General features: G+C 45.5%; 1 protein-coding gene across 2 annotated transcripts in view; it reads left to right on the top strand.

The window, feature by feature from the left end:
• The window catches only part of kmt2d (lysine (K)-specific methyltransferase 2D), a 36,026-nt gene that overhangs the window by 15,787 nt on the left and 7,295 nt on the right, over nt 1-12,944 (top strand). For both annotated transcript variants that reach the window (XM_058762464.1, XM_058762463.1), the window contains exons 31-49: nt 13-1,620; nt 1,703-1,870; nt 2,472-2,599; nt 2,709-4,516; nt 4,612-4,735; nt 5,239-5,326; nt 5,405-5,465; nt 5,826-6,058; nt 6,149-9,100; nt 9,184-9,327; nt 9,443-9,607; nt 9,806-9,953; nt 10,044-10,125; nt 10,221-10,396; nt 10,483-10,607; nt 10,701-10,836; nt 10,960-11,075; nt 11,171-12,509; nt 12,612-12,748. In XM_058762464.1, the coding sequence (XP_058618447.1) occupies nt 13-1,620; nt 1,703-1,870; nt 2,472-2,599; nt 2,709-4,516; nt 4,612-4,735; nt 5,239-5,326; nt 5,405-5,465; nt 5,826-6,058; nt 6,149-9,100; nt 9,184-9,327; nt 9,443-9,607; nt 9,806-9,953; nt 10,044-10,125; nt 10,221-10,396; nt 10,483-10,607; nt 10,701-10,836; nt 10,960-11,075; nt 11,171-12,509; nt 12,612-12,748 (9,738 nt within the window). The remainder of the gene's footprint in view (nt 1-12; nt 1,621-1,702; nt 1,871-2,471; nt 2,600-2,708; nt 4,517-4,611; nt 4,736-5,238; nt 5,327-5,404; nt 5,466-5,825; nt 6,059-6,148; nt 9,101-9,183; nt 9,328-9,442; nt 9,608-9,805; nt 9,954-10,043; nt 10,126-10,220; nt 10,397-10,482; nt 10,608-10,700; nt 10,837-10,959; nt 11,076-11,170; nt 12,510-12,611; nt 12,749-12,944) is intronic.

Below are 12,944 nucleotides of genomic sequence, written 5' to 3'. Positions count from 1 at the left end.
TATTCTCAACAGCAGGCAGAGAGTCAAGTATGTCGGCCTATCAAAACTGAGCCTGGCCGTATTAAAGTGGAGCGCCCTAATCTGCACCTCCAAATTCCCCCACCCTCAGGCTCCGTATCCACACCCTCCCAGCCGAGCTCTGCAGAGAGTCCTTACCCCCTTGCCCCTGACTCTGCATCTTCAGCCTTTTTTCCCGATGGACCCCTCAAGACTCCTTGCTCAGCTGATGTTCAGACAGACCCATTTTCTAAACTTCCCTCTCAGTCTCCACACCTTCAGTCTCAGCCATCCACCCCATACTCGCAGCCTTCTTCCAGCCCCTTGCAGGCCTCTTCCTCAGGATATCCTATGCCTGGCCCACAGGGTGCTACTCAGGGACGGCCAGCCAACTTTGGCTCCCTTGACATGCAACCAGGGACCCCTCGCAGGGCCCAGCAGGTTGACCCATTCTTTAAATCACAACAGCAGATCCCCAAACCTCAGCAGCCCTCTCAGGAGGCCTTAGGTCCTCCTGAGAGTCCTCGATCTAGGCCTGGTGGGCCTGGAGACTCGCAGATGTTCTCACCGCCTCATACAGCCCTTTGTGGTGACCCTTACCGTGGCCAGCATGGAGCTAGCCGACAAGATCATGCTTCATCTCCATCACCATCTGCGATAGCTTCTTCACCTGTTGGTGTGGGTCCAAATAGAGCAGAAATTAATGCACCATCTCCACGTTCTTCATTTGGCAGACAAGACCTAAGCTCTGGCTCTCCTGCTAGTTTGGACTCTGGAGATGGGCTATTTAAAGCTCCCATGACACCTCGTATGCATCAGGGGGATGCAGGCGGATTATCCGTTTCACATCCTCCAGGTGCCTCTCCTAATCATCCTCCTGAGAGCTACCGCCAATCTCCCTCTACGTTCTCTGACCCTTACGCCCAGCCTCCTCTCACGCCGCGTCCTCAATCGGGTGACGGCTCCTCTCCTCTACCCCAGAGGCTTCCTGCGCCTCAGCAAGAAACATATTCAAGATTGCCTTCCAGCCCTCAGTCACAAGGCAGTTCTCAGTCGCCTCTCACACCAGGAGCCATTTCCAATGATGTGATTTCTGTGCAGTCACCAGCCACTCCACGCTTCCAGTCACCTGACCCCTACTCCCGCCCACCTTCACGACCTCAGTCCAGAGATTCCTTCGCTTCGTTGCATAAACCCCCCCGCCCATCTTCTGTAGCACCAGAAGGTAACTCTCCCTTTAGAGGCTCACCTCATCCTAGCCAGCAACCCCCCTGCTCACCTTCAGTAGCAGATCCGCTCTCTGGAAAACCCCCTGCTTTCAGCTGCAGTCCGGGTGTAGGGCTTCAAATGGGCCAGCAACCAGTAATTGGCCAGCAGCAGATGATGACTCCTCAGCAAGCTCAGGTCCACCTCCAGCAGCCACAGTCCCAGACACAAACAGTGGGTGCTGAATTTAACTCAAGAATAGCACTTCCACCTGGAAACCAAGAAGCAAGTGTGCGGGCAACAGATGCTCCACATTTACCCAACTTGCCAGTGGTGCAGGATATGTCAGACCTGTCAGCTGGACAGGATCCAGCTCTCATGAGCCTTAGCCCATCCGAGTTAGAAAAGCACAGACAGGTAAAGTAGATGTGTAAATTTAAAAAGAGTTTTGGGTAGAATGAGGTAGGTTTTAATTTTACTTTTGTTTTATGTACCACAGAGGCAACGATTAAGAGAGTTTTTGATAAGACAAAAAATGCAGAGAAACTCACTTCGCCAAGAGAAGGAAGCACCTGTGGTGGGTAATCCTGCTCAGAGTTGGCCAGGTGGGGAAATGCCGGCCTTTCAGCAAGACAAAAGCCAGCGAGCACCACCTCCTTACCCTCAGGTATTGATATTGAATTAATATTGAATTGGATGTACTGAATCTGAGTCTGGGCTGCACGATTTGATTTAAAAAAAAAAAAAAAAAGATTTGATGCTGTGCTTTTATAGGGCGGCATCACAATTTAGTCAGTTTTTGTGATTGCCATTACTTTAATAATATTATTGCCAAGTAAAATATGAAAAAGAAAAGAAATACAAAATTATAGAATTTTTTTTACAATACAACTAAAATTATTCCAACACTAATATTTACGACAGTCTTTATTAATTTTCAAATGTTAATCCATCAAGCTTTTATTTAGGTGGAAAATCGCAAGGAGTCCTTACAATCTCCCTTTGTTTATAAGCACTTTTCATTACAAGTTTGGGAAAATGGTTGGCGCATATTGCATTCTCAAATGCATGTTGAAAACAACCCAAACTCTGAGCATATGCAGAGATGAGTTCATGTGGAGCAACATTTATTTAATTAATTTGTGTGATTTAATGATCACATTAAGCCATATCACGATTTTTGGTTTTGTTTCTATTGATCGTGCAGTCTTAGAGTAAACAGCCAAAAGTGTTTTGTTAGTTGGCATACATCATCTTTTGTCCATCAGGACAGAGCTGTGGTTGTTCAGGCAGCCCTTGCCACCAGGATGCCTCTGCCAGTGGGAGCAATGGATGAAAAGCTCTGCCGCCCACCTCCTCCTGGGACACCAGCAACTATGGACCCCAGTGCATTAAGGTAGATTGAACTAATTAAATGCTACTGATTTTGATTACTTTGTGTTTTTACAGTCCTTGTACATGTTACTTCCACACTGATCATTTCATAATCAACACTTTTCTTGTAGGCAAGCTGGGCCCAATATTTCTCAGGGGTTGTATCCTCGTCCACCATTTCCTGCACAGTGGCAAAACCAAGGTGCTCCGCGGAGGTTCCCACAGCCATCTATGATGGAAGCCGTTCCCAGACAGCACCTTAATACTCCCATCAACAATCCTCTTAACATGCAGTCCATTCAGAATATGCCCAATCCTTTGGCAGGGGTTCCAGGCACTGGCACAGAGGCTGTACAAAGCCATGTGTCGGGAGCTCCACCTCAGTTTATAGAGCTGAGGCATAATTCCCAGAGGATGCCACTGGGTCCTCAGTTTATGCAAAGGGCGCCTATACCCAGACCACGCATGTTTCTTCCACAGCAGGAAATGAATGCTGCTTTTGTTCAGCAGAATTTACCCCCTTCTCTCGATGCTTCAGCGGAGGGAATGCGTGATCCCAGAATTGGGTTACAGCAAGGTGGCATGGACCTACTGATGCAACAACAAAGCAATGTACCCCCTTCTCAGTCTCAACTACAGCCACAGCAGGTGCCAACTACTACACCCAAAACTCCCATTTCTCACACTACTACTCAACAGCTTCCTCAAACAAGTACAGTAGGAGGTCAGCAGACTGTTGTGAATCCGGTTGACCTACCTGAGTCTGACCTAGGTCTGGGTGATACAGTGGCAGAAACAGGAGTGGAGGATGATGATCTTGCTACTCTTGACCTGGATCCTGATAAAGGTGATGATGATTTGGGAAACCTTGACAATCTTGAGACCAATGATCCTCATTTGGATGATCTGCTCAACAGTGATGAATTTGATTTGCTGGCTTACACTGACCCTGAGCTTGATCAGGGTGATCCCAAAGATGTTTTCTCTGACCAATTACGACTTGTAGAAGCAGAGGGGGAAGGACCAGGGTCTTCTGCTAAAGTAGAAATCAAGGTTGAAGAGAAACCAAAAGTGGATATAGCTTCCCAGGACATGCACACAACTGCCACTCAACCACCTTTAAAGACTGAGACTTCATCTACCAAAACTCCGAAGGTAGAGTCTTCTGATGTCATTAGGCTATCCTCTGTAAAACTTGAAGACAAGGGATTGATTGAACAACCACAGTCAGGACAAGCTCCTGTTAAAGATGACATTAGTGAAACAGTGTCTGTTTTGCTTAGTGGAACAAAAGCCTCTAATCAACCGGAGACTGCAACTGCTTCATTGAACACAGTCCGTTTAGGTGGCATACCTTTTCCTCTTCCCAGCCAAGCAGATGCACTGTCTTTTCCACCAACTGCACCACATCCAGACCTGGGTAATGATCCACTTGGATTGCCAGATGCTGGACACCACTCTACAGCAGATGATCTTGACAAAGTAGAAAGCTCACTGGAAGCGAGTGAACTACCTTTGTTAATACAAGATCTTTTGGAACATGAGAAGAAGGAGCTTCAGAAGCAGCAACAGCAGCAGCAGTTAAGTGTTCTACAAGGAGGGATTGGTAGTCAACTTCACAGCATTCAGAATCAGCAACAGCCTCCACAAGGGTCAAATCAAATTATAATGCCACAGCACCACCATCCATCCCAAGGCATAGTGCCTCAAGCAGGTATGGTGCCCAGGCCACCTCACATGTTACCACAACAGCAGCAGAGGATAATTGGTGCTGCGGTGCCTTCACCTCCCCATGCAGCGATGGGACAACAGCAAGGCATTTTACGGGGTGTACAGCCTGGTAGAATTCATCCTGGGCTTACTCCTCAGCAGCAGGCAGCACCACCTCCACATATTGTTAAACAGCAGAACTTGGCCAGCAACTTCTTCCCAGATAAAGGTATGCTGAGTTCCATCAACTTGTGATCATTCAAATTTTTGTTATGCTATTAACAAATGTGTTCTTGTAAATATAAAAAATCTTCTTTTTCACAGATCTGGATAAATTCATGACAGATGACATAATGGATCCTATTGCGAAGGCTAAAATGGTTGCACTGAAAGGAATTAAAAGGGTGTTGGCTCAAGATCCCATGGGTGTACCACCAGGAATTAATAGGTACTGTTTTTGTCTTTGACATACTGTCATTAAAAAAAAATCACAAAAAACGGTGTTGGGTATTATTTAAATTTGAAGTGAAAATGTTAGTTTCTTTTTTAGCATCTATTGTATGTGCATTAATAAACCTGTACATAGAGTTCAGACATAAGAAAAACAATGGTCTAGACAAGTTTTTACAGTTTAAATCAGGAAATTGTTTTACAGACGTGACAGAAATTGACGTAACATTTTGAGATGCATTACACTTTTTGAAATATGCATTTTTTTTATTTTTTTTATCATTTGAATTTGAAAAATTTGGTGCACATCTCATGTGGTAGATGCATTATGCAATTGCCTTAGATCTATTATATCTTCTTTATACAGTAATATAGATCTAAATGTAGTATTTAGATTTAGAAGTGGTTTTGTTCCTTTGCTAAATTTCCAAGTTGACATTTCCATAAAATTGTCCACTTAGTTTCTGTTTCGGATTTAATTTCAATTTTATATAACTTTAGGCAACAAGTGTCTCTTTTGGCTCAGAGGCTAACCTCTGCTCCTGGAAATGAGGATTCCCAGGCTCAGCTTGCTCCTGGGTCTTCCAAGGTAGGTTTACTATTCTTCTGTGGTTCACATTTCATTTGAATTTAATATAGTATCTTAACCTTAATCCTTCTATTTCAGGAGGGAGAAGGCAGCAACCAGGTTCAAACAAGACCAAATCCTCCGCAATTTGGCATCATCAGTATGTTTTGCATTTCTATTTTTTTTTTTTTTTAGTAAAAACCCCTTCAATGCTATTATTACCCTTTCCCTTATTTATATATTACATTCCCTATGTAAACACACATTTAGAGTCTTATGATATTCGTAGTGCAGAAAACAATCCAGACAATAAAATGGAATTCTGATTTCTGTTCGCAGAAATTTGACACAATTTCAGAGTCCAGATTATAACATGGAAGTCTGACTATGTGTTGCATAGTAAAAACATAGGTTGTTCAGAATTGTGCACGGTGTATAGGCACACATTGTGCATTTAGGTTATAGACAGTTCAGTTTATTTCATGCTATTAATGTTCTTGGGCCATCACACTTATAACAGATGATGCTGAGCAGCACCAATATGAAGAATGGCTTGTGCACACCCAGCAGTTGCTGCAAATGCAGTTGAAGTTCTTAGAAGAGCAAATTGGAGCACATCGTAAATCCCGTAAAGCTCTGTGTGCCAAGCAGCGCACTGCAAAGAAAGCTGGGCGTGAATTTGCAGAAGCAGATGCTGAAAAGCTCAAACTGGTCACTGAGGAACAAAGTAAGATCCAGAAACAGTTGGACCAGGTATGCAAAATGTCTTTTTACCAATGTGAGAGATTTTGTTTGTTGTCTTGAAAGTCATTCAGCTAAGAACAATGAAATTTGCTTTTCTAGGTGCGTAAACAGCAAAAGGAGCACACCAATCTTATTGCAGAGTACCGAAGCAAGCAACAACAGCATCAGCAAGGGTCTTCCATACTAGCTCCAGGGCCCTCTACACAGGCACCCCATATGCTTTCCAAGATGCCTGGACAAATGATGATGGGCCAACAAGGAGCACCAATTATTGGTCAACCGCCTGGAGGAATGCCTCAAGTAGGGATGCCTCAGGGAGGAATGCCTCAAGTAGGGATGCCTCAGGGAGGCATGCCAGTTAGAATGCCACAAATGCAACCTTTTGGTGGAGCCCAGCCTTCTCTCCCACTTGGACCTGGCACTGTGCAACCAGTGCCACCTCCTGGTTTTTTCCAACAAGCCCCTGGAGCACAAGGACCAGATCCAAGAGTCATACAGGAGCGACAGTTACAGCATAGAATGCAAATGGTCCAAAAAATGCAGCAGCAGCAACAACAACAGTTGATGATGGGACAACAGCCTATGTCACATCAACCTCAGCAGCCTGTTATAATGAATCAGCAGCCTGGAGCTATGGGCAACCAGCCAACCCAAGTTTTGATGGGCAATATGCAGCAACCAAGCTTACAACAAGGATTAATGAATAACCAACAAAATCAGCAGGGGTTAATGCAAACGACTCCAGGTATGATGGGAAACCAAGCTATTGGGCAGACGCAACATAATGTCATGGGCCAGCCAATGACTCAAACCGTAAATATGATTGCAGGCCAGCCACAGGGTATAGTTGGTAATCAACAAATTGTTCAGCAGCTTCAAAGACCTCAGGGTTTGATGGATCAGCACGGGCCAAGTGGACAGCATGTTGTTAGGGGGCCACCAACCCAACTCACGCCTCAACAGCAGAGTGTAATGGCTCAGCGCATGCTCTTGTCACAACAGCAACAGAATGCTGCAAAAAACCTTGCTCAACTTCAGCAGCAGCAAATTTCACAACTGAAACAACCAACGCAGGTTGGTCCCTCTGAGCCACAAAGAGCTTTAGAAACTCCACAATCAGGGAATACCCAAGGGGCTACTGACAACTTACAGCAGGGTGTCCAAGATCTTCAAAATCCCGATCATAAAGATGGAGGACTACTTAGCCCAAAAACACCGCCCCAGCAGGGTGGACCTCCAACACTTCAGATGCAACAACAGGGATCTAGTGGAGAGCAGCAATGTGGTGTTGGACAGCCACAGCAAGCACATGCTTTTCTGGGCCAACAAAAGACAGCACAACCTCAGTTAAACCAGAATATTGGAGTACCAGAACAACGTGGTTTTGTGGGCAACCAACAGGCTGGATCTCATCTTAAAGTACAACCACAGCAACAACAGATGCAACTTGGTCTTCAGACCCAGAACACCATACAAATAAAACAGGAAGATCAGCAAATGTGCTTTATGGCACAACAGCAAGCTGGTCAGATTGTTGCACAACAACCACAGGATGTGCTTGGCCAAAATAGTGGTCAGACTCAAACTACAATGACCGGCATTACAAATCAACAGCAGCAAGCTCTCTTGACTCAACAGATGGGCATTCCTAGAGGCCAGCAGATGATGATGACTCCAAGGCCTGGTGCACCGACAGGCCAAATACGTGCCCCTATTAACATTCAGGCCTTCATTGCACAGAACCCCCAACTGCGTCACCTAACTCCCAGCCAACAGTTGCAGCAAATTCAGGCAATGATTGCTCAGCGACAGCTACAACAAGGCCAGATGCTAAGAATGCAAGGTCAGGCTCAGGGACAAATGCGTCCTCAGGTCCCACAGGGACCACCAGTTGGTCCACGGATGCCAGGTCTTGAAACCCAACAACAGCAGCTCCGCTTTGGATTAGCAGGCAAACACGGTCCAGCTGGCACTCAACAGCAATCAGGAACAATGGGACAATCATCTGGTATGGCTCCACAGTTTCATCAAGGTGTTTCGGGGGCTATGCAGCAGCCTCAGTACATCAATAGTGCCCAGCAGCAGCAGATGTTACAACAGCAACAAGTACATCAGCATCAGATGATGAGGGGTCAAGTGCCCAGGCCAGTAATGGGTCAAGTTCGTGCCACAGCACCTGGACATATGGCTAGACCGATGTCTCCTCGTCAGTTAGTGGGTCAGGGTTCTCCTGGAAGCCCGCTTTCTAATCAGCAAAGGCTCATGAGAATTTCTCAGACTCCACCAGGCCCCCAGCACCTTCAACAACAGCAGGCCCATGTGGCAACAGCACTGAGCCCCTTTCAGGCCTCTCCCTCTCATGCGGGTTCTCCTGCAGGGTCTTCTGTTCCGGAACCTGGTTCAAGCCCAGCATCTGTACATAAACCTGAGCCAGGCACCTTGTCCCTCTCTAGTCACTTGTCATCGCCTTCTAGGCCAGAAAGTGTTGTAGGAAAGAGTAGCCCCTTTAGCCAGACAGGGGGATCAATAGCGTCACCTTTGAGATCTCCAATTGCCAAGACTCAGAGCCCCAGTACTGAAACTTTATCAGCTCCTTTTCCACTCAATGGTCCGTCTCCTCAGTCAGCACAGAACCTACACCAAGCAACAACTGCTGCCCAAGTATCTGACAGTCATATGTCTCAACCAACTCAACTGCCCAGTGAAATAACACTGCAAAACATCAAACAGGAACCACGTGAAGTCCAATGTGACACAGGAGGTAGTGTAGAGGCCCATTTTGAAGGCATAAAGAGAGAGATTTCTGGCGAGGCAGTCACTGCTATTGCGAACTCTGTTCCAGGCTCTAGATGTCAAGCAGGAGATCTTGGATCCCAAATTCAAAGGACAGAGACTGGCCAACAGCTTCTACAGAAACTTCTTCGAACCAAGAACTTACAAATGGCTTCTCAGAGGCCCTCAGATGGCATTCATAATGAGATAAATGGGCACATCAATAGCAAGCTGGCAATGCTGGAGCAGAAGCTTCAAGGAACTCCACGCAACATGGAGGTATGACCAAGAAAGCCACTTAATTGTGTGTATGTACATTTTTTTTTTTTTAGCTTCTAATTTATATCTGCTACTGTTTTTAGGATCTGCAGTCACTCACAAAGAGAACTCCAATAGTCAAGGCCAAACGTACCACAAAAGCTGGAGAGCGTGGGCCAAACTCTAGAAAGAAAACCAAGAAAGAAGAGGTTGGAAAAACTGAGGCAATAATGAAGCAGCTGAAACAAGTATGTGGCATTGGCTTATTGAATATTTGCTTCCTGTTTTAAGAGTGGTGCTATGCTATGAAAACTTTGGATTAATATTACATTAAACCATTGCTCTCTTATGGTTAACCCACAGGGACTTTCTCTTCTTCCTTTGATGGAGCCCTCTATTACTGCTAGTCTGGATTTGTTTGCTCCTTTCGGCAGCAGTCCAGCCAACGCTAAGGCCCAGTTAAAAGGCTCATTTGGAAATGCTATGCTGGACAACATTCCAGACTACTATTCCCAACTTCTTACAAAGGTATGGCATAGTTTGGCATTTTGTATACCTTTCAGTACACAACGGAAGACATGTTCCTTGTTCTGGGAAATCCAAAGACTGACAGAATACAGAATAGGATGCAACCAGATTGCAATAACTGCAACACTTTTTTTTTAAATCTTTTTTTTCAACATGTAATATCCATATTTTGAGACGTTCTTTGAATTTTTGTATTAGAACAACCTCAGCAATCCTCCAACACCACCATCATCACTTCCTCCAACTCCACCACCTTCTGTGCAGCATAAGCTTCTAAATGGAGTGACACCTGTAGAAGAACTAGCAGAAGGTCAGAAAGAGACAGAGGCATCAGAGGATACCATGGGTAAGACACAGTATTGATTCTAATTCATTAGTGAGACTGTTTGATGGCGTGACTGTTTTTGCATAGAATTTTTTTTTCTTGTACTGGAAGGTTCTGTTCCAGAAGAAGTTAAGAGTGTAGACATACTAGCAGCTCTCCCTACTCCACCTCACAATCAAAACGAAGATATACGGTAAATTACCAACTCTGTAATACAGTATGTTCCAAAGAACAACTAATCTTAAACTTACGTACATGTCAGTGCACTAATGGATTCTTTCAACTCAGGATGGAGAGCGACGAGGACAGTGATGCTCCAGACAGCATTGTGCCCGCGTCCTCACCTGAAAGCCAACTCGGTGATGAGACAACACGCTTCCCCCATCTGTTGGATCCCAAAGAGGAGGAAGATGAGAGGGCCATCTCTCCTGTTATACCCATTATTCCTCGTTCTGCCATCCCAAGTATGTGGTATCACTTGGAAATGATTTTAATTTGTTTGCTTGAATCTTTAATGACTGACTGACTTGCTGATCTTACCCATATACAGGTTTTCCCGAGACAAAACCATTTGAGTCAGTGGATGGAAAAGTTGTAGCCTCATCCAGCCAGTGGGACAAAACCAAAAGCAATGAAGTGTCTGTAACCTTCATGCTTTCATCAGCTGCAGCAAAGGTATTCAAATCTCTAAATGTCTTTACCCCCACAAAAGCCTTAGGTAATTTTGTGTGACAATATTTAAGTACTGTTTTGAATTCTCCTCAACAGAATCTCAACACAGTGATGTTGGCTGTTGCCCAACTGCTGCACATACGTATGCCAAGTTCTTACGAAGCGGCTTTTCCCTCGAGTCCTGGTAGAGCAGGTGTTGGACCTGGGAAAGTACCTGACGCTTCCAACCCTGGTAATGCACTCAAGCTGTCATTCAACATTCTCAAAGTGTTGGCTAAATGTTTAGCTGCTGTATTGTTTTTTTTCTTATGCTATGTTTTTTTTTCTTATGCTATGTTTTTAAAAAAATAATCAGGTATGAAGACGGACTCTTCTGCAAGCCATGATGCAGAATGGCTTAGGCAGTTTGATGTTTCCCTCCCAGGGTGTACCCTGAGGAAACAAGTTGATATTCTTGCTCTTATCAAACAGGTGAGTTTCCTGAGAATTTCATTTGTTTTTTGTAACTGTCTTCTTGCTTTTGAGAAGTACATTACATTTCTTCTGACATTTTCACACTTTTGCAGGAATGCCAAGAGCAAGAAGATAGACCTGCTCAGCATTGTTACATGACGAATGTTTCAGATCTGGATGTGCGCCACCTGCCTGTTATTCCTGTTGAGGTTTCTCCACCTCCATCACCATCGCCACCTCCACCTCCACCCCCACCTCCACCCCCATCATCTGCTGTAGCTGAGCCAGAAAATATCACTCAACCTGAGCCCCAACCTGAACCAGATGCACCAATTCAGACTGCGTCATCCCCTTCCGCAAGCCCAAGTGCACCTGTCAAAACTGAATCCATAATTAAATTGGAGTCTCACAGCTCCCCTGTTGCAATGGAGTCTGAATCTCAGGAGCCTGTGGTCCTTCCTCAAGCTGCTCCATCAGAAGAACAACAACCTTCTGCTCCAGCCTCTTCTCCTCCTCTAGACTCTCCCACAATGGAGATGTCCATCAAACCCATCAAACACCGTAGCAGGCCTCTTTCTGATGAAGAGGAAGAACGACCTAAGGTCAAAAAATGGAAGGGTCTGCGATGGAAGCGTCTCCAGATAGTCATCACTATTCGCAAGGGAGGGTCTAAGAAAGAGAACAGCCGTGAAGTTTCTGAGCTCATGGAGCGCCTCCGCATTACGCTGAAACCAGACAAGCTTCCCCGAGACAAGCGCAAGTGCTGTTTCTGCCATGAGGAGGGAGATGGTGCCACAGATGGTCCTGCACGCTTGCTTAACATTGATGTTGATCTGTGGGTGCATCTTAACTGTGCTCTGTGGTCCACTGAGGTATATGAGACCCAGGGCGGTGCACTTATTAATGTGGAGGTTGCCCTTCGGCGTGGACTACGCACCCGCTGTGCCTACTGTCAGAAGACGGGTGCTACTAACAGCTGCAATCGTTTGCGCTGCCCGAATGTTTATCATTTTGCCTGTGCCATCCGGGCACGCTGCATGTTTTTCAAAGACAAAACTATGCTCTGCACCCAGCACAAGCTTAAAGGCCCCAGTGAAGAGGAGCTTTGCAGTTTTGCTGTTTTTCGACGTGTCTACATCGAGCGAGATGAGGTGAAGCAGATCGCAAGCATCCTGCAACGTGGCGACCGCATTCACATGTTCCGTGTTGGCGGGCTCATCTTCCATGCCGTGGGCCAGCTCTTGCCCTCTCAGATGGCTGCGTTTCACTCACCTACTGCTATCTTTCCAGTGGGCTATGAGGCTACACGCATTTACTGGAGCACTCGTGTGCCAAACCGCAGATGTCGCTACCGTTGTCGCATCAGTGAGCAGGATGGCAAGCCCCTGTTTGAAGTGCGTGTACTGGAGCACGGGTATGAAGACCTGCACTTCCGAGACACCACTCCAGATGGTATGTAAATCTAAGTTTATATTCTGAAATGACTGTAAATGTAATCCTAATGGAATGTTTTTTCTTGCTGCATAATGCTAATGTCATGCTTCTGCTCTTCAGGAATTTGGTCCAAGATTGTACAGCAGGTTGCCAAGCTGCGTGATGAAGCAGCCATGTTGAAACTCTTCACCGAACATGTCAAGGGAGAGGAGATGTATGGACTCACTGTCCATGCAGTGATGCGAATCACTGAATCGGTGAGAAATTAATAAGTATGGTTGGGAACAGAGAACTGTTAACAAAAGAACAGTTACCATAGGGGTTGGCTATACACCGGTAGACACGATTAACCGGGAGATATTTGTCAACCGATAGATATTTTAGACTATCATCTCTATCGAGGTTACATGATTACGTGACGTTGCTGTGCTACGTGGTCACGAAAACTTATTG

The sequence above is a fragment of the Onychostoma macrolepis genome, chromosome 23, assembly GCF_012432095.1.
Source record: "Onychostoma macrolepis isolate SWU-2019 chromosome 23, ASM1243209v1, whole genome shotgun sequence".
Classification (NCBI taxonomy): Eukaryota; Metazoa; Chordata; class Actinopteri; order Cypriniformes; family Cyprinidae; genus Onychostoma; species Onychostoma macrolepis.
The sequence above is the reverse complement of the archived record's forward strand: the minus strand, read 5'-3'. Positions and strand labels throughout refer to the sequence as shown.